General features: G+C 44.6%; 1 protein-coding gene across 1 annotated transcript in view; it reads left to right on the forward strand.

Annotated features, from left to right (window-relative positions):
- Positions 1–23057, forward strand: part of LOC134344697 (nucleotidyltransferase MB21D2-like) — a 56147-nt gene extending 33090 nt beyond the window's left edge. Inside the window, exon 2 of the mRNA XM_063044780.1 lies at positions 15977–23057. Coding sequence (XP_062900850.1) covers positions 15977–17253 — 1277 coding nt within the window. The 3' untranslated portion in view covers positions 17254–23057. The remainder of the gene's footprint in view (positions 1–15976) is intronic.
- The last annotated feature ends 1200 nt before the right edge of the window (positions 23058–24257 follow it).

Raw genomic sequence — 24257 nt, forward strand, 5'->3', positions numbered from 1 at the left:
AAAAAAATCAAATCCATCATTTAGGCCCCTCACCATCCGGGACATTCCCCCCCCCCACCACTGCTACCAGAAGGTACAGAAGCCTGAAGACCCATACATTTCAGTGGCAGCACGGCAGCGTAGCGGTTAGTGTAATGCCTTGCAGTGCCAGTGATCTGCATTCACTTCTGCTGCTGACTGAGGAAGCCCACTTAATTCCATGGGTTTCCTCTGGTTTCCAAAAAACACAGGAGTGCAGTCAGTAAGTTGTGGGCAGCCTACAATGGTGCCAGAAGCATGGTGACACTTACAGGCTGACCCCAATGCATCCATGACACAAACAACCCAATTCACGGTTTCCATGTAAATATGACCAAGCTAATGTCAATGATTTGGGAACTGCTTCTTCCCCTCTGCCAGATTTCTGAATGGATCATGAACACAACCTCATTATTCCCTGCACTATTTGATTTTTTTTTTATGTGTGGGCATGTGGCCAAGTGGTTAAGGCATTGGACTAGCGACCTGAAGGTTGTGAGTTCGAGCCCCAGCCGAGGGAACGTGTTGTGTTCTTGAGCAAGGCACTTAATCACACATTGCTCTGCGACGACACTGGTGCCAAGCTGTATGGGTCCTAATGCCCTTCCCTTGGACAACATTGGTGTCATGGAGAGGGGAGACTTGCAGCATGGGCAACTGCTGGTCTTCCGTACAACCTTGCCCAGGCCTGCGCCCTGGAGAGTGAAGACTTTCCAGGCGCAGATCCATGGTCTCGCAAGACTAACGGGTGCCTTTCAGTTGATTTTTATAGAAATTTTGTCTAGGACCAGAGGGTACAGCCTCAGAATAGAAGGATGTCCCTTTGGGATGGAGATGAGGAGGAATTTCTTGAGCCAGAGGGAGATGAATCTGTGAAATTCATTGCCATGGACAGCTGTGGAGGCCAAGTCATTGAGTGTATCTAAAGCGGACGTCGATAGGTTCTTGATTGGTAATGGTGTCAAAGGTTATGGGAAGAAATGCAGGTTGAGAGGGCTAATAAAGCAGCCATGATTTAATGGCAGAGCAGTCTCGATGAGCTGAACGGTGTAATGCTGCTCCTACTCTGTGTCTTATGGACTGTGATAATAAACCTGATTCTCACTCACTCCTTGAAGGAGAATAATTGCAGCTTCTCCATTTTTCCATTAAAATATATAGGATAATATTTTCTTTCCTATTTGGTTCTATTGGAGGGAAGAGAGCATTGATTTTTTTTTTAGACTGGCTTTTTTCTGGTTCTATCTCACACTGTTAGTGAGTTAAGTTGAAGTTTATTGTCATCTGACTGTACATATATACAACGTCTGGACCACGGTGCACCCACACAGTCACACATAGCACATAAAAGGTTACCATAAATAGGTTTGTAAAATATAATTCAAAAAGCACGCAGTGCACAGCACAGGTAAACAGTAAGCAGCTCACTGTCGTAATGACGAGACCTTGTTGGTGACAGGGTAGTCATTAGTCTCACAGCCTGAGGGAAGAAGCTGTTACCCAGTCTGACAGTCCTGGTCCTGATGCTCCCGTACCTCCTTCCTGACGGAGTAGTGGGTCAAGGAGATTGTGGGGTGGGTGGTAGGGATCCTCAACAAATCTTAATGATATGAGATAACGTTTGGGAATAGAGGTAAGTGAAAGGTCTTGAGCCTGGAACTCTTCAGTAGATGCTGCCTGGTGCGGGTGATTCCATAGATGTTGCAGCAAGATAATGAGTAAGACAATGTCCAGGCAAAGACTGTTTACAGCTGGTGTACAATCAAAAGAAAGCTTTTGGTACATTGACCTTCATAAATCAATGTACTGAGTGCAGGAGATAGGATGTGATGTTGAAGTTGTATAAGATGTTGTTGAGGCCTAATTTGGAGTATTGTGTGCAGATTTGGTCATCTACCTACAGGAAAAATGTCAATAAAGTTGAACGAGTACAGAGAAAATCTGCAAGGGTGTTGCCAGGACCTGAGTTACGAGGAAAGGCTGAATAAGTTAGAACTTTATTCCTTGAGAGAGTAGTTCCCAATCTGGGGTTCACGGACCCTTGCTTAATGGTATCGGTCCATGGCATAAAAAATGCTGGGAACCCCTGCCCTCGAACGTTGAAGCTTCAGGGGAGATTTCATAGAGGAATGCTAAATTATGAGGGGTATAGATGGGGTAAATGCAAGCAGGCTTTTTCCACTGAGGTTGGGTGGGTCTATAACTAGAGGTTGTGGGTTAAGGGTGAAAGGTGAAAAGGTTAAGGGGAACATGAGGGGAAACTTTTTCATTCAGCAGGTGGTGAGAGTGTGAAATGAGCTTTTCTCTGTTCCTTCACCTTTCCTTCCATCACATCTTTTCCCAGTATGCAGCTTCCCTTTCCAGGGCACAGGGTTTCTCTTCCTTTACTTCTGGCACTGGCCCCACCTGCATCTCCTCAATTTCCCGAACATCTGCGCTCACCCCATCTTCCCGCCACCTTAGCAGTGATAGAGTTCCCTTTGTCCTTTCCTAAAACCCCGTGAGCCTCCACATCCAACACATCATCTTCAACATCTTTCCCCATCTCTAAAGGGACTCCCACTAAACATATCTTTACCTCAACCCCCCACTTTCCTCAGGGATCACTTCCTCCGCTATTCCCTTCTCCGCAAAACCCCCTCCCCTCCCCCCCCCCCCAGTCTCCCTCCTGGAACTTATCCTTGCAAATGGCCTAAATGCAGCACCTGCCCATAAAGAGGGTCTCAGACAGTCCTTCCAGGTGAGACAACATTTCACCTGCAAATCTGCTGGGGTCATCTATTGTGTCTTGTGCTCCCAATGTGGCCTACTCTATATTGGTGAGACCTCTCATAAATTGGGAGTCTGCTTTGTCTAGCACCTCTGCTCCATCTGCCAAAAGCAGAATTTCCCAGTGGTCAAACATTTTAATTCCCATTCTGCCATGTTATATGATATATTCCATCTGGGTAGCCTCCAACCTGATGGCATAAATATCGATTTCCCCTTGCAGTAAAAAAAAATTCCCTCCACATCTCCTCTTCTTCTACTCCAGCCCTTTCACCTCTTCTTACCTGCCCATCACTTTCCCCTGGGTCCCCTCCTCCCCTTTCTCCAATGGTCTTTTCTCTCTGGTCAGATTCCTCCTCCTTCTCCACCTTTGACCTTTCCCACCCACCTGGCTATCCGCCTTCTAACCTGCACCCCGCCCCCCCGTCCAACCTTTTTATTCTGGCATCTTCTCCCTTACTTTCCGGTCCTGAAGAAAAGTCTCCTCCCAAAATGTCGACTGTTTATTCATTTCCTGGATTCTGCCTATCCTGCCGAGTTCCTCCAGGTAGGAGTGTGTGTGTGTGTTTGTGTTTAGTTCTTTGAAGAGTATAAGCTTCCTTTTGCAGAGCAGGGAACTGTGGCCATTTGGCATAGGGGTTGCCAACCTGGGGTTAATAATCCCTTGCTTATTAGTATTGGTCCATGGCATTAAGAAGGTTGGGAATCTCGAGATCCGACGAGGTACGGATATGTCAGAAGGATACAAGGCACACCCGCCAGCCAGGGGTCAATTAAGAACATAAAATCTGGACCATAGAACATTAAGCACAGTGCAAGTCCTTTGACTCACAATGTTCTGACTTTTCAACTTGCTCTTAGATCCATCGAATGGTGAAAGGCTTCGATAGCATGGATGTAGAGAGGATGTTCCTCATGGTGGGAGAGTATAAGATCAGAGGACACGGTCTCGGAATAGAGGGGTGTCCTTTTAGTACGGAGATGAGGGGGAGCTGCTTTAGCCGGAGAGCAATGAATCTGTGGAATTCGATGTCACGGGCAGCTGTGGAAGCCAAGTCTTCATGTATCTTTAAGGCAGAGGTTGATAGGGTCTTGACTGGTCAGGGAATGAAGGGATAGGGGATGAAGGCAGGAGCTTGGGACTGAGAGGAGAGTTAGATCGGCCATGATGAAATGGCTGAGCAGACTCGATGGGCCAAATGGCCAATTTCTGCTCCGATATCTTGTGGTCTTAGGGTCGTATCAACTTAACCCTCCATTTTTATGCCACCTATGAGCCAATGTAGGAGTCCCTCCAATGCCCCCGATTTATCTGCCTCCACCAGTGGCAGAGTGTTCCACGCACCCACCACTCCCTGGCTCTGACATCCCCACTGCCCCTCCCCACTAACCGTTCCTCCAGTCACCTTAAAATTAAGCCCTCTCGTCATTTCCACCCAGAGGAAAAAGTCTTCGGCTCTCCGTTCAATCTGGGTCTCTTAAGTTGTACACAACTTGATTACTTTCATCATCGTCATTATTACGTGCCGTGATCCAAGACCATGATTGTTCTTGACAAATTCTTCCACAGAAGTGGTTTACCACTGCCTACTTCTGGACAGTGTCTTTCTCAAGCTGGGTGACCCCAGCCGTTATCAATGCCATTCAGAAATGGTCTGCCTGGTGTCAGTGGTCACATAACCTGCTCATACGACCATCCGCCACCTGTTCCCATGGCTTCACGTGATCGGTGGGGGGGCGGAGGTGACAGCTCAGCAGGTGCTACACTTTGCCCAAGGGGACCTGCAGGCTAGCGGAAGGAATGGAGTGCCCGACACCTCCTTTGGTAGAGACTTAATTCCACTCTACCACCCTACTTTACTAACTTCAAAGTATCACTGGTTTTCAGCTTGCAGTTTCCATTGAGTTTTGTGAATGGTGACTGTTCTTGAAAGTAAGGATTTTGAACACGTACAGTTTATCAGATGGTCAATATCCGTAACTGCTAGTCAATTCTGTATTAAAAAAAATGTATTTTTTTTAATTTAGTGATACAGTGCAGAACAGGCTGTTCCGGCCCAGCCCACCCACCTGTTTAACACTCGCCTCGTCACAGGACAATTTACAATGTCCCCATTTAGTCATAGTCATACTTTATTGATCCCGGGGGAAATTGTTTTTCGTTACAGTTGCACCATAAATAATAGTAATAAAAGCATAAGTGGCATGCAACTTGGACAGCATCCTCTTTTCAGACACCACAGTGAGAGAGTCCAGTTCCATCCCCACAACATCACTGGCCTTCCGAATGAGTTTGTTGATTCTGTTGGTGTCTGCTACCCTCAGCCTGCTGCCCCAGCACACAACAGCAAACATGATCGCGCTGGTTTATTACTAATCAACACGTCTTTGGACTGTGGGAGGAACTGGATCACCAATGGGGAGGATGCACAGAGTTTCCTTACAGACGGCGCCAGAACTAGACCATAAGACAGAGGAGCAGAATTAGGCCATTCAGCCCATCAAGCTTGCTCTACCATTTCACCATGGCTGATCCTTTTTGCTGTCAACCCCATTTTCCTGCCTTCTCCCCGTCACATTTCACACCCTGGCTATTGAAGAACCTATCAACCTCTGCCTTAAATGCACCCAGTGACGCGGCCTGTAAGACTGCCCACGGTATTAAATTCCACAGATTCCCCTCCCCCCGGCTGCAGGAATTGAACTCTGAACTCTGAAACCCTGGGCTGTAATAGCATCACGCTAACTTCTATACTACTGTGGAGCGCTGAGAGTTTTCCGTTCAGACTTCGGAACGGTGTGGTGACGGGCCGGGCCCCTCTCCTCGTGCACGAGTAACTAAAGTGTGATTGAGGATCAAGGGCGCCCTGTTCAGGCTCCCATTAATCGGCAACCATACTTCCAGCATTGGTCCAGCTTTCCGGCCTCTGTAGTTCTGCTTCTCACTGTCAGAAGGTGAAGGTGAAAGGTGCCTGACATCACAGCGACGTCGGGGGTGGTGTGATGTGGATCAGTATCTCCCCAGTGATGTAACTGCTGACTTCAGGGTATTGATCCTTGCACCAGAAGGTCAGAGTGCTGCCATCTCTCACTGCGGGAGCCGCCTGCAAAATCTCAGGGTGAACTTTCAGTGGGAAGATGCCAATTCAGGGGTACACAGGCGCTTTGCAATTGTTTGCACCCTAACTGAAGTGAGTCTTGCGCTACTGTGCTGTCGTATGGGACTGGATGACGGGACGTAATCTTTGAACAGAAATAGTCCCTCTAGTCCGTCATATCTCGGTTGGCCAGAATCAGCTGTATCACCACTAGCAGATGCTGTGAAATGTGCCACAGTGGTACAGTGCAGTACATAATAAAAATGATAAATTATAATGTGTAAAAATAAAGAACACGACAGTGAGCTTGGGAGATTCAGGCAGCGTGCTGGAAACAGTAACACACACAGAGTGCTGGAGGAACTCCTCAGTAGGTCAGGCTGCAGTCCTGATGAAAGGTCTCGGCCTGAAACGTCAATTGTCTATTCCCCTCCATAGATGCTGCCTCAGCTCCTGAGTTCCTCTGGCACTCGGTGTTCATTGTTGAGTAAAAGAGTGAGGTAGTATTCATGGACCATTCGTGGAAGGGTGGAGGTTGTTCCTGTAATGTCTACAGGCTCCTGTACCACCTCCTCGATGATAGTAACAAGGAGAGGACATGACCTGGATGGTGAGGGTCCTTTTTGATGGATGCTACCTTTTTGAGACATTGCCTTTTGAAGATGTCCTCAATGCTGGGGAGGCTCGTGCCCATGATGGAGCTGACTGAGTTTGCAACTTTCTGCAGCTTTCTCCGATCCTGTGCAGTGATGCCACCAGTCAGAATGATCTCCATCTGTAGAACGCGGTACGTCTGTGGAAATTTGCTCGTGTCTTTGGTGACATACCAAATATCCTCAAACGTCTAATGAACTATATCCATCGCCTTTCCCTTGTAATTGTATCAAAATGCTGGGCCCAGGATAGATCTCCAGCGATGCTGAGTGCCAGGAACATGAAACTGCACCCGCTTTGCATACTGATCCCTCCATGAGGACTAGTGTACTTCTCCTTCCTGAAGTCCACAATCAATTCCTTGGTCTTAATGACGCTGATTACAATGTTATTTATTTCTGTAACACCGCTGCCCCCTGCTGTCTGGCATTTCTACCCTGGGAATTTAAAAAAAATTGATTCTGACTGCCTACCTTAAACGGAAGGTTCTGCCGCAGCTGGAGATCCTGAGTAGCACATACAAAGTGCTGGAGGAACTCAGCAGGTCAGGCAGCATCTATGGAGGGGATAAGAGTCAGTATTTCAGGCTGAGACCCTTCATCAGAATTGGAAAGGAAGAGCAAAGAATTCTGAATGAATAAGCCTTACCGTCTATGCGGTGATCGGCCGCTGTGTCCAATGCCGACAGTGAAACCTGTGCAGTGGGAGAGCCATTGGACTGGGACAGTTCCGCTCTCTCGACCTCAGAAGTCTGGGTCTAGTGGTACGAGTAATTGTCACAACTGGGGTTTCCTTGGTTGCAGTGGATGGCCTTGACGTCTTCTGTGCCTTGTCATGCTCTTCGCTCTCCACAGAGTGTTACAGAACCACCTTCCTGGCCATTGGATCTCACTGTAGATCTTATCCGCCCAGTCGGCTGGAGCTGACTTCATCTGTTAGGACAGGCTTGTCCCTATTTCACTGGGGTATGTGGCCTGCTGGCTACCCTACCTAGTATATCCCACCTGTCTAGGCAATGTAATAGGGCGTGGCGTCTGTTGCACGCGAACAGCTACTCGGAGCCACAGGGGAGAGCTGAGTATCTGGTGGGGTCAAAGGTGAGTGCGCTGCCCCAGAGTGAATATGACAAACCCCCTCACCAGAGGTGCAACCCTCCCCCTGGACATCCCATACTCAGCAACATACACCAGCTGAATTCCTCCACTGATAGCTATTACAAACTAATCCGTAGATTTATAGTCCTGTAGTACCATTGGTAGTGTTCTCATTTGTTTAAATACATTAAATGGTAGATTGTCTTTTTTATACTTTTTTAACTATTTCCATGAGTCCTCAGCTAGTTGGGCCAAAATGTATCTCAGTTAACTGGAATCCACTGTATATAAAATAAAATAAGTACAAAATAAGATGCTGAGTGTGTACCTTCAGATTCCTGTACATTCTCCTTGATGGTAGCAATAAGAAGACGGCCAGAATGAAGAAGCCCGACTGTTTCTATCTCAATTGTAAAATCTTTATCCGGTCTCTTCATTCTCTGCTTGAGAGAACAACCCTAGTTACGTCCTCTGTTGCTCACTGTCATTGAGCTGGTGTCCATTTCTCTAGTCCAGCATGTTAGAGGCAGGACAGCACCTCTACTTTCTTAGTTTGCAAAGATTTGGCACATCATCTAAAACTCTGACAAGCTCTATAGATGTGGGGTGGAGAGTTTATTGGCTAGGTGCATGGTGGCCTTGTACGGAAACACCAACACACTTGAATGGAAAGGCATACAAAAAGTGATGGATATGGTCTATTCCGTCACGGGTAGATCCCCCCCATCCCTCAAGCACATCCACAAGGAGCACTGTCGCAGGAAAGCACCAACTGTCATCAAGGACAACCCCCCCCCCCCCCGCCACCATCCAAACTATGCTCTCTTCTCCCCACTGCCATTGGGAAGAAGATACAACACCCTTATGACCCACACCAACAGGTTCAGGAACAGTTATTACCCCTCAACCATCAGGCTCTTGAACTACGGGGGGATAACGTCACTCAACTTCACTCACCCCAACACTGAACTGTTCCCACAACCTATGGAAACAACAGGAATTCTGCAGATGCTGGAAATTCAAGCAACATACATCAAAGTTGCTGGTGAACGCAGCAGGCCAAGCAGCATGTCTAGGAAGAGGTGCAGTCGACGTTTCAGGCCGAGACCCTTCGTCAGGCCTAACTGAAGGAAGAGTGAGTAAGGGATTTGAAAGTTGGAGGGGGAGGGGGAGATGCAAAATGATAGGAGAAGACAGGAGGGGGAGGGATAGAGCCAAGAGCTGGACAGGTGATAGGCAAAAGGGGATATGAGAGGATCATGGGACCAGGAGGTCCGGGAAGAAAGACAAGGTGGGGGGGGGTGACCCAGAGGATGGGCAAGAGGTATATTCAGAGGGACAGAGGGAGAAAAAGGAGAGTGAGAGAAAGAATGTGTGCATACAAATGAGTAACAGATGGGGTACGAGGGGGAGGTGGGGCCTTAGCGGAAGTTAGAGAAGTCGATGTTCATGCCATCAGGTTGGAGGCTACCCAGACGGAATATAAGGTGTTGTTCCTCCAACCTGAGTGTGGCTTCATCTTTACAGTAGAGGAGGCCGTGGATAGACATGTCAGAATGGGAATGGGATGTGGAATTAAAATGTGTGGCCACTGGGAGATCCTGCTTTCTCTGGCGGACAGAGCGTAGATGTTCAGCAAAGCGGTCTCCCAGTCTGCGTCGGGTCTCACCAATATATAAAAGGCCACATCGGGAGCACCGGACGCAGTATATCACCCCAGTCGACTCACAGGTGAAGTGATGCCTCACCTGGAAGGACTGTTTGGGGCCCTGAATGGTGGTAAGGGAGGAAGTGTAAGGGCATGTGTAGAATGTGTACTTATCCGTGTAAGCGGAACAAGTGCTACACATGCCCTTACACTTCCTCCCTTACCACCATTCAGGGCCCCAAACAGTCCTTCCAGGTGAGGCATCACTTCACCTGTGAGTCGACTGGGGTGATATAATGCGTCCGGTGCTCCCGATGTGGCCTTTTATATATTGGTGAGACCCGACGCAGACTGGGAGACCGCTTTGCTGAACATCTACGCTCTGTCCACCAGAGAAAGCAGGATCTCCCAGTGGCCACACATTTTAATTCCACATCCCATTCCCATTCTGACATGTCTATCCACAGCCTCCTCTACTGTAAAGATGAAGCCACACTCAGGTTGGAGGAACAACACCTTATATTCCGTCTGGGTAGCCTCCAACCTGATGGCATGAACATCGACTTCTCTAACTTCCGCTAAGGCCCCACCTCCCCCTCGTACCCCATCTGTTACTCATTTTTATGCACACATTCTTTCTCTCACTCTCCTTTTTCTCCCTCTGTCCCTCTGAATATACCTCTTGCCCATCCTCTGGGTCCCCCCCCGTTGTCTTTCTTCCCGGACCTCCTGTCCCATGATCCTCTCGTATCCCCTTTTGCCTATCACCTGTCCAGCTCTCGGCTCTATCCCTCCCCCTCCTGTCTTCTCCTATCATTTTGCATCTCCTCCTCCCGCTCCAGCTTTCTTTCTTTTTAAATCTTTTTATTAAGTAAGTATACAAAAAGGTAAGCCATATAGACACTAATACATTGTTAGAATATAATAAAATTACAGAAGATATTAATACAAAAAAAAACTACAAACAATGTAATTTAAACATAATATACCAAGGTAACATAATAGTATACTAATTTTATATATATATCAATAGAGAAAAAGAAAAAAAAACCCCAAAAAAAAACCCACCGTGCAACTAACTAAAAGCAACGCAAAGCAATGGGCTAACTTGAAACCAAACAGAGTTAAACTTAAAATCACGTCCTCAATCCCGACCTCCATTAAAAACAGTGAAAAAAACAAGAAGGGTATATATTACATTAAATGAAAATATTGAATAAAAGATCTCCAAGTCTGTTCAAATTTAAAAGAGGAGTCATAAAGATTGCTTCTAATTTTCTCCAAATTCAAGCATAATATCGTCTGAGAAAACCAAAAAAAGGTAGTTGGAGTATTAAGCTCTTTCCAATGTTGTAAGATACATCTTTTCGCCATTAAAGTAAGAAATGCAATCATTCTACGGGCTGAAGGGGAGAGATTACTGGAAATTTTAGGTAGTCCAAAGATAGCAGTAATAGGGTGAGGAGAAATATCTATATTCAATACCTTGGAGATAATATTAAAAATGTCTCTCCAAAAAGTTTCCAAAGTAGGGCAAGACCAAAACATATGAGTTAAAGAGGCTATCTGCCCCGGACATCTATCACAAAAAGGATTAATATGAGAATAAAAGCGCGCTAACTTATCTTTGGACATATGTGCTCTATGAACAACTTTAAATTGAATTAGGGAATGTTTAGCACAGATAGAGGAAGTATTGACTAATTGTAAAATCTGCCCCCAGTCATCCACGGAAATGGTAAACCCCAATTCCTGTTCCCAATCTACCCTAATCTTATCAAATGGAGCTTTCCTAAGTTTCATAATAATATTATAAATCATAGCCGATGCACCTTTCTGACATGGATTAAGGTTGATTATAGTATCTAAAATGTATGTAGGAGGGAGCATTGGAAAGGAAGAAAGTATAGTACTTAGAAAATTTCTAACTTGTAAATATCTAAAAAAATGTATTCTTGATAAGTTATATTTATTAGATAATTGTTCAAAAGACATAAGGGAACCATCTAAAAATAAATCCAAAAACCGTGAAATACCCTTAGTCTTCCAAATTTGAAAAGCACGATCCGTAAAAGAGGGAGGAAAAGATATGTTACCTAAAATAGGAATCGCTAACCCAAATGGATTAAGATCAAAAAGTTTTCTGAATTGAAACCAAATACGTAAGGTATATTTAACTATCGGGTTAGACACCTGTTTAAGGCGTTTCCAATCAAAAGGAAGAGAGGAACCTAAAATGGAGCCAAGTGTAAAACCCTGAACAGATTGTAATTCCAATACTACCCATTTAGGAATGGATAGTATATCCTGGTCCAGTAACCAGAATTTCATATGTCGAATATTAATTGCCCAATAATAAAATCTAAAGTTAGGTAATGCTAAGCCTCCATCTCTCTTAGCTTTCTGTAAATGTATTTTACCCAGTCTCGGGTTTTTATTCTGCCAAATAAATGAAGAAATTTTAGAGTCAACTTTGTCAAAAAAAGATTTTGGAACAAAGATTGGTAACGCCTGAAATATATATAAAAATTTTGGCCAAAAAAACATCTTAACTGCGTTAATACGACCAATCAAAGTTAAATATAAAGGAAGCCATTTAGATGAAAGTTGAGTAATATGGTCTACTAATGGTAAAAAGTTAGTCTTAAATAAATCTTTGTATTTACAAGTAATTTTAATCCCAAGATATGAAAAATAATTATTAATCAATTTAAATGGAAATTTATAATATAAGGGAAGTTGTTTATTAATCGGAAAGAGTTCACTCTTACTAAGATTTAATTTATAACCTGAAAAAAGACCAAATTGTGCTAATAACTCTAAAACAGCCGGGATGGATTTTTGAGGATTAGAAATATATAAAAGTAAATCATCACCATAGAGTGATAATTTATGGGACTTTAAGCCCCGAGTTATCCCAGTAATATTTGGAGATTCTCGAATGGCAATTGCAAGAGGTTCTAATGCAATATCAAATAATAAGGGACTAAGAGGACAGCCTTGTCGAGTACCTCGAAAAAGAGGGAAAAAAGGTGAACTTAAAGAGTTAGTACGGACCGAGGCCACAGGAGAATAATATAAGAGTTTAATCCAGGATATAAATTTCAAGCTGAAATTAAACCTTTCAAGCACCTTAAATAAATAAGGCCATTCTACTCTATCAAAAGCTTTCTCGGCATCTAAAGAGATAACACACTCAGGAACATTTTGTGAGGGAGTATAAACGATATTTAACAGTGTGCGAATATTATAAAAAGAGTAACGACCTTTAATAAAACCCGTTTGGTCTTCCGAAATAATAGAGGGAAGTACTTTCAAGAACTCTTCCCCTCATCTTCTTGATATTTCTTCTTTTTGGGCCCTTAGCTCACAGTGGAGCATCAGCCACTGATGACCTCCTGCCTCCGTTGTCCAAAGTCGATGGTCCGGTTGGAGTTCATCAATGTTTCTGTAATCCATTGTATCTGCTGTACAGGAGATTGGCCTGTACAGCTTCACCGGAACTCCGGTGGCCGACCTTACTCATTTCCACCTCTCATGGCAGGGATGTAGGGTTGGATGTTGAGAGGTGTTCTTGATATTTGTTATTTATTTATTATTATTATTTTCTTTCTTTGTTTTCTCTTTTTATTGTCTTTTGCATACTGCTTGTTTGTCTTTCATTGATTATATTGTGTTTCTTTGTATTTACTGTGAACGTCTGCAAGAAAATTAATCTCGGGGTAGTATATGATGACATGTATGTACTTCAATAATAAATTTACTTTGAACTAGTCCAGTTCCAAACCCTGTAGAATCTGACCACTTCAATATGCTAAGGTAAGGATGCCAAGATGGTAGAGAGGGAACATTATAATGACGGTTAATGTTCCCCTCTGGGAGTGGAGCAGCTTTTAATTAAATCACTAATTCTATTTAATTACTCTTGACTTTAATTGCAAAGTTTAATTCAATCATTTGTTTATTATGTGCTGTGTCATGTGACATGGGCAATCATGGTCTTGACCATGATTGATCTTGGCAAATCTTTTATACAGAGCTTTGCCATTGCTTTCTTCTGGCCAGTGTCTTCACAAGACGGGTGATCCCAGCCATTATTAATAATCTTCAGATTGTCTGCCTGGCGTCAGTGGTTGCATAACCAAGACTTGTGATCAGCAGCAGCTGCTCATATGACCATCCTGCTCATCTGTGCAGACACTAGGCTTCACGTGACCCTGATCTAGTTGGTGGGGTGGGTCTAATCAGAGGCTACACCTTGCCCAGGGATGACCTATAGGCTAGCGGAGGGAAGGAGCGCCTTACACCTCCTTTGGAAGAGACATATCTCCACCCTGCCACCCAGAAGTTTAATTACTTTTGTTAAATCTCCACTTTGTACCATGCACTTCAATGGCATAGTGTTTAATTGATTTGCAAATTAAAAGACTAGCACTAGAGGTCATAGGGTAAGAGTGAAAGATGAAATATTTAAAGGAACCTAAGGAAGACCTCCTTCACTCAGAGGGTGAAGGAAGTGTGGAAAAAGCCACCAGTGGATGTGGTGGATGTTGGTTTGATTGCAGCATTTAGAAGGAGTTTGGATAGGTACAGTGGATTCCAGTTCATTGAGACGCCTTGGGCCCAGTACATTTTGGCCCGATTAAGCTACTGCCCCAGTTAGCCAAAGTTTCATGGAAATAGTTTTAAAACTTATTTTTAAAAAAAAGACAAACTGCTGTTTAACTGAGTATCAAATTATGTATTTAAATGAAATACAGAACACAGATCACTACCAATACTACTACAGTGAGGCATTGATCGTGTGGATAGTCAGAGGCTTTCTCCCAGGGCTGAAATGGCTAACACAAGAGGGCTAGATTTAAGGTGTGTGGAAGTAGGTACAGAGCAGATGTCGGGTAAGTTTTTTGCGCAGAGTGGTGAGTGTGTGGAATGGGCTGCTGGCGGCAGTGGTGGAGGTGGAAATGATAGGGTCTTTTAAGAGACTCCTGGATGGGTACATGGAGCTTAGAAAAATAGAGGGCAATGGGTAAAGCCTAGGTAGTTCTAAGGTAGGGACATGTTTGGCTCAGCTTTGTGGACCGAAGGGCCTGTATTGTGCTGTATGTTTTCTATGTTTTTAGTACTATAAAACTGTATTAGTTCCTAATAGTTATTGATGGAAGAATTCATCCAGTGTACACTGCCCTATTCTGTTGATTGAGTGTAAATTAGCAAAATCAGTGCAGACACCTGGTCCAGTTAATGGACTTCCTTCATCGTGTTCCTGCATGAATTAATTTTGTAATTCAACAATAATTTTCCAGGCATCCTGTGTAGTCATTAACAAGTTCCTTCTTTTCAATATTTTTATTAGTTTCTATATAGAAGAATACAGCGTACAAGAAAGTGTGTATAAAAGGTCAAAAAAGATTTTTTTTTAAATTACCAATTACATTATATCAATTCATAATAACAATCTCATTACCCCATATTCATGTAAGTTAGTCAATAGATATATTGAATTATACTAATTTATTACAAAGAAAGAGTCTAACCCCTACCTTGACCGAAGCTGTTTATTAATGAGAAAAAAGGTAAAATACCTTCTCGTATAATAAAAAAATTAATAATAGCCAACATCTGAATTTAAACAGCAAACTGATGGTTTTGAAAGTTTTGAAAATAATTCAGAAAGGGTCCCCACAATGTTTGAAATTCTTGACAAGATTCAGAAATTGAACCACGAATCTTCTCTAAATCTAAGCATGACATAATGTCGCATAACCATTGAGCATGAGTAGGAGGAAAAATATCTTTCCACTTAACCAAAAGTGCCCTCCTAGCTATAAGAGAGCTAAAGGCCAAAATATGTAAATCATATGTGTTCAGCTTGATATCTTGTCCTGCAACAATACCGAATAGGGCCGTCAGAGGTTTAGGCTTAAAATTGACTTTGAAAAGTGAAGAAAAAGTTTAGAAAAACTTTCTTTCAATATTTTTCAAGACACGGACAAGTCCAAAACATATGAATTAATGAAGCTTCTCCATTATTACATCTGTCACAGCAGGGAGATATATCCGAATAAAAACGAGATAGCTTATCCGTAGTCGTATGGGCTCTATGTATCACCCTAAATTGTATGGGGGAATGGCGAGCACATAGCGATAAAGTATTAACCAGTTTAAAAATTTCATTCCAAGTTTCCTCAGATATTGATGTCTGTAAATCTTGTTCCCAGAGATTCCGAAGTGTCATCTTCATCACTTCCGTTCATATTCCTGCTGCTGTTTGAATTGGTGGCCGTTGTCCTAAATGGATAACGTAACAAAAGCACACCTGAAAGACACTATTTGAGAACTGTTCGCTCTAAGCACGATGTAGTGTCTAATGGCCACACAAATGCACGTGACTGAAGCTAATTAGAAACTGTTCGGCAGCAGTCCTGTGCCAATTAAATGGCATAATGTTCCAAATAAATGAAGCGAATCCTGGCGATTTTCTCGATTAGAATTTTGTTCTTTCAGAGCTGTCCCAAATAAGTGGCTACCCTGATAATTGGATGGCTCTATTAGCCAGAATCTGCTGTATATGGTTGGGAGGGGCCTGTTTCTCTGCTGTAGTGCTTTATGACTCTAACAAACTTCCCTTATGCAGGTTTGGAGGAGGTAATTATTCACCTAAACGGTTTTTCTTCTTATTTTGTCTGTTCCAGGCATGGTACAGAAACTGGACCAGAAGCTGCCGGTTGCTAATGAATACCTCCTGCTGTCTGGCGGTGTGCGTGAAGGCGTGGTGGATATGGACCTGGAGGAACTCGGCCAGTACATCCGGGGCATGGACTACGACATGGACTTCACCCTGCTGGTGCCAGCCCTCAAGCTGCACGACCGCAACCAGCCGGTCACCCTCGACATGCGCCACTCCGCCCTCTGCCACTCCTGGCTCAGCCTGCGGCTCTTCGACGAGGGCACCATCAGCAAGTGGAGGGACTGCTGTGCCCCGGCGGCAGACCAGGCCGGCAGCGGTGTCAACTTCTACTTCTCACCCACCCGCGTGGCAGACTGGTTCTTCGAGGCCGTCGCCCTGGTGCTGGCCGAGGTCCTGAAGAAGCCCCAACGGGGGACGCCCAAGGTGGAGAGGCTGGAGAAGCACCACACCGTGGTCTCGGTCGTCCTGGCTGTGGGCTCCAGCCGCATGCTCTACGACATCATCCCCGTGGTTTCCTTCAAAGGCTGGCCGGCCGTGGCCCAGAGCTGGCTCACGGAGAACCACTTCTGGGACGGCAAGATCACCGAGGAGGAGGTGATCAGCGGCTTCTACCTGGTGCCCTCTGCTTCCATTCAGGGGCGGAAGGAAAATGAGTGGAGGCTTTCTTTTGCCCGCAGTGAGGTCCAGTTGAAGAAATGTATACCCAGCGGCCTCATGCAGGCCTACCAAGCATGCAAGGCTGTAGTAGCAAAGCTGCTGTTTGAGCCCAAAGCCGTCAGTCCCTACCACCTGCGGAGTATGATGCTTTGGGCTTGCGACCGCCTCCCGCCGGCGTTCCTCGCCAGGGAAGATGGGCCGGCCGTCTACCTACTGGGGCTCATCGATGACCTCCAGCACTGTCTGGTCAACAGGCTGTGTCCAAACTACTTCATCCCTCAGTGTAACATGTTCGAGCACCTGTCTGAGGAGTCGGCCCTCCTCCACGCCTGCCGGCTATCCTCGGTCCGCTCAGACCCCGCCGGGCATCTGCGGATGGCCGCCGAGGGTGCCAAGGAGGCCAACCGGCTGGGGCGCGAGACTGTCCCGCGGAGGGGCAGCAGCTCCGGCACCCCATCGCCGTCCTCGGACCCCGGCTCCGGCGACGGTCAGCAGTCAGATGACCGGCTGGCCAAGAAGCTGCAGCAATTAGTGACAGAGAACCCAGGCAAGTCCATCTCAGTCTTCATCAACCCCAACGACGTCACCCGGCCCCACTTCCGCATAGATGACAAGTTCTTCTGACGTGGTGTTGAGGATGGACGGAACTGAATTCATGGCCCTCAACATGGACCAGAATTGGAGGGGCCAATGCACAGATCTGCATACTGATACCCCAGATCAACCAGAGTCCAAGATGTCTTGGGAAGATTCCAATGCACTCTTTGTTTCTTTGGACTGATTCTAAGGTTGTGTCTTCACTATTAACTCCCTGTTTATAGGCATTTGCCTCAGAGTGTGGCAGTCCCTGTGGCAAATGAAGGCAACTCTACTCCATCACTCAACTGACCTGGTGATTTAAAGAGACCAGAGATGGTTTTAAAGGCTGCTACTTGGAATTCCAGAGCAGGGGGCATTAGACTCTGAATTCCTTTTGTTTTCTTGGCATTTGGTTGAAGGTTTTATGCCAAGGGACTCTGTAAATCCTGGGATTGTCTTCTTTTGAAGGTCATTGCCCAAACTTGTTTGGCTGTTCCATTGGGATGACCTTGAGATGTTCTAAAACCAACAAGTTGGGAACGAGTGGGCTCTACTCAAGAATGGGATCCAGACAGCCTTCATAACAATGGAGCAGTAAGGGTGTGAGAGAGTAGAATAAGGTTCCTCATTGTCCAGTTGCTTCCCTCTGCGAGTGACCAGATTTGTGGGCAAGCCACTGGAGGAGGGAGGCTGGGCATGGGTTTGCATTTGTCTGTTGTTGTGTATGTGCAGAGTAAGAATGGCAAAGGAGCAGTAGGTTTGAACATTTTCACTGAATCGTGTTAGCCATGGTACATTCTGGGCAACTTAGTGTGAGAGCAACAAACTGGGCCTGCCAAGACGAAAACAAGTGGAGCTGAAAGCCCATGCTAAAAGATGGCCTCCTGCACGTAGGAGGCCCGGTCAGTTCAACAAGCAATCAATTGGCCACGTGTGCGTTTGCCACTTTCTCGCATTCGATCCGATATGGCTCAGATGTACCATCTAAATCTGAGCAGGGTGGTGGCTCGACCTACAGCAGAGGATCTGGGTGGTGGTGAGCCAATTGCCTGTAGATGATCATTGCCTTGCTCCATCAGCTTTAGCTACCCTGCTTGTAGTCCAGTATTATTGCTGAGCTGGTGTCTGTCTAACTGATCCAGACAGACCTTGTGGATCAGTGAGGTTTAAAAAAGCCCATTTTTACATGTGGATGGTTTTTATGTAAATTTAGATGGAGAAGTTTATTCACCCAGTTTCTTGTCCTTGTTCTTATACCCTTCTTTAACATTAGTACACAAGGCGTAACATTAGCCTTCGGCCATTCAGCCCATCATGGCTAATGTATTATCCCTCTCCTACTCATTCTCCCACCTTCTCCCTGTAACCTTTGATGCCCTGACTAATCAAGAACCCACTTTAAATTACCCAATGACTTGACCCCCATAGCCGTCTGTGGCAATGAATTCCACAGATTCACCACCCTCTAGCTAGAGAAATTCCTCCTCATCTCTGTTCTATTCTGAGGCTGTGCCCTCTGCTCTCAGACTCTTCCGCTATTGGAAACATCCTCTCCACACGCGCTCTGTGTAGGCCAGGGGTTCGCAACTTTTTTCAATACCACGGACAAATACCATTAAGCAAGGGTATGGAGATCCTAGGCTGGGATCCCCTGATCTAGGCCTTTCAGTATTCAATAGGATTCAATGAGATCTCCCAACCCCATTCTTCTAAACTCCAGTGATTACAGGTCCAGAGTCATCAAACGCTCTCTGATCCTGGCAGCATCTTGGTGAGTCACCTCTGTACCATCTGTAAAGCTTCCACATCCTTCCTATTTTGACTTCAGTCCCCTTCCTTTCTACAGTTGATAGTTATAGAGCATTACCATCATAGCTTTTGATGACTCTATCAAGTCATCTCTCATTCCCCTTTGCTCCAGAGAGAAAAGCCCCAGCTTGCTCGACCATGTGATTCAAGTGCTCATTCTTGCTTATAGGAAATGCTCTATTAATTTGAACAGTGAGATTGGGCAGTGAGATATCTCCAACAGTTTAGTTCTAAGCTTGGGCGGTGCAACAATTGTCATTTCACGCATAAGGTGCTGGTAAAAATGGGGGAACTGGAGTCCCCCAGCTACCCATTCCAGCCATTTTGAGTGGCCATATACACTGGAGCAATGTGGGGTCTCTTCTGGACTATCTCTGCCATAACAGGGAGACATTCATTTGCATTAGGGAGAATACGTCAAGAGGAGTGTCGTCTTTTGTAAATTTTTCAGGTATTTCCTTTTCCAAGGGTAAATGGAACAATCCATCAGAATTTCCATAATTAGTTGTCCTCTTGAATTCAGTTTGTAACTGTGTCCTCCAAGAAACAAAGCCCACCTTTGCATTTGTAAACCTGCTGTGAGTGGAGCACCACACTGTGGATTGAAAATTAACACAGGCAGTTGATGATCAGTAATGAGGGTAAACTCACTCCCTTACAGGTACTGGTTGAAACATTTTACACCCCAAACCAGACTCAAGGCCCCTCTGTCAATTCGTGTGTAATTTTTCTCTGCAGCAGTAAGGGAAGGTGATGCAAAGGCTATGAGTCATTCACTTCCATCACTCATATTATGTGACATGACTGCATAAGGCAAGGCATCACAGGCCAGCTTCACTGGGTGATGTGGATCATTATGTGTCAGTGCAACATCTGACGTCACCAATTCCTTTGTCTTTTTTAAAACCATATCACACTGCTTTGTCCATTGCCATTTCTTTCTGATCTGTAGTAATGAGTTCAAGGAGTGGAGCGCAGCAGTAAGTTTTGGTAGGAACCTGTCATAGTAATTGACAAATCCTAAAAACGGCTGCCACTGTGAAATGTCGTTTGGCCTTGGGGCATCTACCGCTGCTTGAATTTTCTCACACACTTGTGTAATTTTTGTGTGTCAATGGCGTGACCACAGTAAGTGATGCTTTGTTTGAAGGATTCACACTTGTTGCATTGTGCTCTGAGCCCATAATCTAATCATCTTTTTAACACTGTCTTGAGATTTTGAAGATGTTCCTTGTCATCCTTACTGGCAACAATGATGTTGTCCAGGTAACACTGAGTGCCTGGCCAGCTTTGCAGTACATGGTCAATAGCTAACTGCCAGAGTACAGCTAGAGAGGCTACTCCAAAGATAAGCCTATTATAGCGATGAAGCCCTATGTGAGTGTTTATGGTGAAACACTCACCATAAGAAGAGTATGTTGGGCTCTTCTTCCATCTTCATCTGTGGGTAAGCCTCAGCTAGGTCGATTTTGTTGAAGTCTTTCCCTCCAGAAAGTTTTGCAAAGGTATCCTCTATATCTGGGCAGAGGGTATTGATGTGCTAGGTTGATGTTAACCTGACAGACCCATTATTCTGGGCTACTGGGATCACTGGCATTGCCTGTGGGCTTCTCTCAACCTTGGAAAGAATTCCTTCAGCCTCCATCTGATCCAGCTCACGGGCTACTCTATCACAGATGGTATAAGGAACCAGATGACCTTTGTGAAACTCGGGTGTGGCATTTTCATTTAGCACTGTTTTGCACTTGATATATTTGGGTTTTTCAATGCTATTGCTGAACTTGGCTGTGGCATCATCCAGTCCCTTTCTTAATTCATTTTCAGTTGACTCCATTGCAGAGGATGTGGCATGAAAATGGTGGATGGATCTCCAATCAAGTGGTAGTTGTTGGAGCCGATCCCAGCCCCACAGTGCTGGCCTTCCTGTTTCTACCACATACAAGCCCAGTTTGGCTTGTTGGTTGTGTATGTCACTGTTACAAATGTCATTCCCACAGGAGTTATCTTTTCTCCAGTGTAAATTGGATATTTACGGGCTTCAGTATCTTTGAAATACCATTCAAGCTCATTTTGTGCAATAATTGAAACAACAGAGCCAGTGTTCAATTCCATTTTAATTAATTTGCCATTCACTACTGGTGTAAGCCATATTGCTTGTCTCCTGTTAGTTTTCACATTGTAAATCTCAAGGGTACCCAGTCCTGTGTCATTCTCACCCCATCAGATTTTTCTGCAACAGTGTGCAGATTAGTTCTCTTTTTGAAACTGCAACTTGACATTGTACCCTTTTCTCTCCTCTGTGCAGTGTTTCTATTTTTGTATGTCCCCTACTTTGTTGCATTTTCTATAAGTTTTGCCTTTAAAGCTGCATTGTTCTGGTGTAACACACACAAAGTGGACTGATGAAGGGTTTCGGCCTGAAATGTTGACTGTGCGTTTTTCCACAGATACTGCCTGCTGAGTTCCTCCAGCATTTTGGGTGTGTTGTTTGGATTTCCAGCATCTTCAGATTTCTCTTGTTTTTGATCGTTCTGGTGTATGTGAGCCCTGCCACGATGGTGGCACAGTTTGTTCAGTCAGGCAGGTTTCCATTTAGACCAGTGTTTCCCGACCTTTTTTTTTAGCCCGACGTCCCCCAAAGCACTTTCATAGTGTTAGTCATAGTCATACTTTATTGATCCTGGGGGAAATTGGTTTTTGTTACAGTTGCACTGTAAATAATTAAATAGTAATAAAACCATAAATAATTAAATAATAATATGCAAATTATGCCAGGAAATAAGTCCAGGACCAGCCTATCGGCTCGGGGTGTCTGACCTTCCAAGGGAGGAGTTGTAAAGTTTGATGGCCACAGGCAGGAATGACTTCCTATGACACTCTGTGTTGCATCTCAGTGGAATGAGTCTCTGGCTGAATGTACTCCTGTGCCCAACCAGTACATTATGTAGTGGATGGGAGACATTGTCCAAGATGGCATGCAACTTGACAGCATCCTCTTTTCAGACACCACCGTCAGAGAGTCCAGTTCCATCCCCACAACATCACTGGCCTTACGAATGAGTTTGTTGATTCTGTTGGTGTCTCTACCCTCAGGCTGCTGCCCCAGCACACAACAGCAAACATGATCGTACTGGCCACCACAGACTAGTAGAACATCCTCAGCATCGTCCGACAGATGTTTCATACTTGCCAATGCCCCCTGTTGGTGTAGGCACAATATACTTTCAGGCGCCCCCATACAGAATTGGAATTTCCTTATTCATAAATGCCACTTAACCAGCACGGCAATCTGTCATTATACGGTGCACCATCTGTTGCACAAGAAATCATGTCCCTAATCGGAATACTTTTATCCTCAATATACATTTTGAGCTCGTTGTAGATTGATTCTCTGTTGATATTTGTTTATGAGAATCACTTCATAAACTTGTCCATTTTTGATAAACCATACATATACCATTAGCAATGCCTCATTGTCTTGCACGGTTGTATCCCAAATTCTGTTTTTTGTAGATCTGTGCATAGTTGATACTCAATGTCTTCACTCATTTCATCAATACAACAATCTAAAGAGTTGTTATTCCGAGGAATTGATTTTAAAATACTGGTATCCATTTTGAGAACAGTGGTGAGCACTTCTGATACAGCAGGCATTATTAATCTTTCACCAATTTTATGAGATTTTCCACACTTTGCTATCATTTTGGAAATGTTATAGGAAGCAATGAGACCACTATCAAGGGCATTTTTAGCTTTCTTGGCAAATGACTCGAGTGTGCAACACTTTTCAAATGCGTCTTTCATCTTCTGGAATTGAGTAATATCACAAGTAGTCTTTTTAGGGTGTCTTTTATGGAAGCGTTCCTGCAATCTTGATTTCTTTATTAGACAGTACAATATTACAAATGAGCCACATGGGGCATCACTGATCTGACAGGAATGAAATAAAACCATACTCCAGGTACGTAACATTGTATTAACACACTCTCTGTTGCTTCTGTTTCTTAGCAGGGTTAGAATTCAAGGCTTCACCACCTTCAGACTCATAGAGATCACACTGTAGTATTTATCCATCATTAACAGAGATAAATTAAAATAAAAAATTAACACAAACTGGGAATACCTGTCAGATGTTGATGATGGCAGCAAGTTGACACGGATGGAATGATGGCAGCGGCACGCAGAGGAACCGTGAGGCGAAGATGAAGACGATCACAACAGCAAAAATTACATTGACAAGGATTCAGATTAGAATCTGAATGTTAGTTGGTGTTCGGCAAGCTACCTTTATACTATTCCATTTAGCACGAATGACCAATCCCGTAAGGTCTGATAATCCCCAAAGATGGTTTTTGACTGCACAGATGAAGCCCAGGTCACTTTGAACACCTCAAGAGGAATCCTCAGGATTGGCAGGGTCACTGATTGACTCTATTTCACTGTTTGGTTCTGACCAGCGCTGTGTCGTTCTGCAGCCTGTTTTCTGTAGATCTGTACAGAAAGTTGAGAGGGTGTACTTGACTTATCAACTATTAAATTGCATGAACTCGCCCCGTGCTGCAAGTCAAGGGGAATTGTTGGGCACCCTGGTTGCTAATTTATGCACCTCCAAATCCCCAATAATGTCTTTGGTTGATAAGGTCAGTTGAGATGGCCGAGTTTCAGATGTATTGTGATGATGAGTGCTCCCCGCCTGCAGAGCTGTGGTTCTTCCTGAGTTCCAGTGCCTCATCCTTTTTATTTTTTTGGAAGTGCTTGCTCTACTAAAGGTCATTCAGGTCTCGTGCCTCAAGTTAGGGTGCTGCTTACCGTGACCCCAAGGATATTGTATGCCCCCCGATGATCTCTATTTCCCCTACACCCCTTTGGGACACGTAACTTCCACCTGGGGGGGGGGGTGTTGGTACTGCCCCCAATGGGAATCACTAAATTAGACATTGCAATTTTGTTCACGATCACTTTCATTCCTGACTGCAACTCAGTTTGTCTCTGGTTACTGTTTCTATTAATACAGCAATTTTAACTGCTCTTTTAAATGTGAGTCCTGCTTCAGTTAGGAGCTGTATTAGAATGTTTTCTTGTAAGATTCAACAAACTAAAGGACCTCAGTGCATCATTAAGCCCATTACTAAGCTGCCAATGCTCACAGTTTCTTTAATTCAGTCACGTGCACTGCAATGGACTCCCCTTCCTCTTGGTTCTGCTTATGTAACCTAAAGCGTTATGCTAGCAACAATGTT

Source organism: Mobula hypostoma, chromosome 4, assembly GCF_963921235.1.
Source record: "Mobula hypostoma chromosome 4, sMobHyp1.1, whole genome shotgun sequence".
Taxonomy (NCBI): domain Eukaryota; kingdom Metazoa; phylum Chordata; class Chondrichthyes; order Myliobatiformes; family Myliobatidae; genus Mobula; species Mobula hypostoma.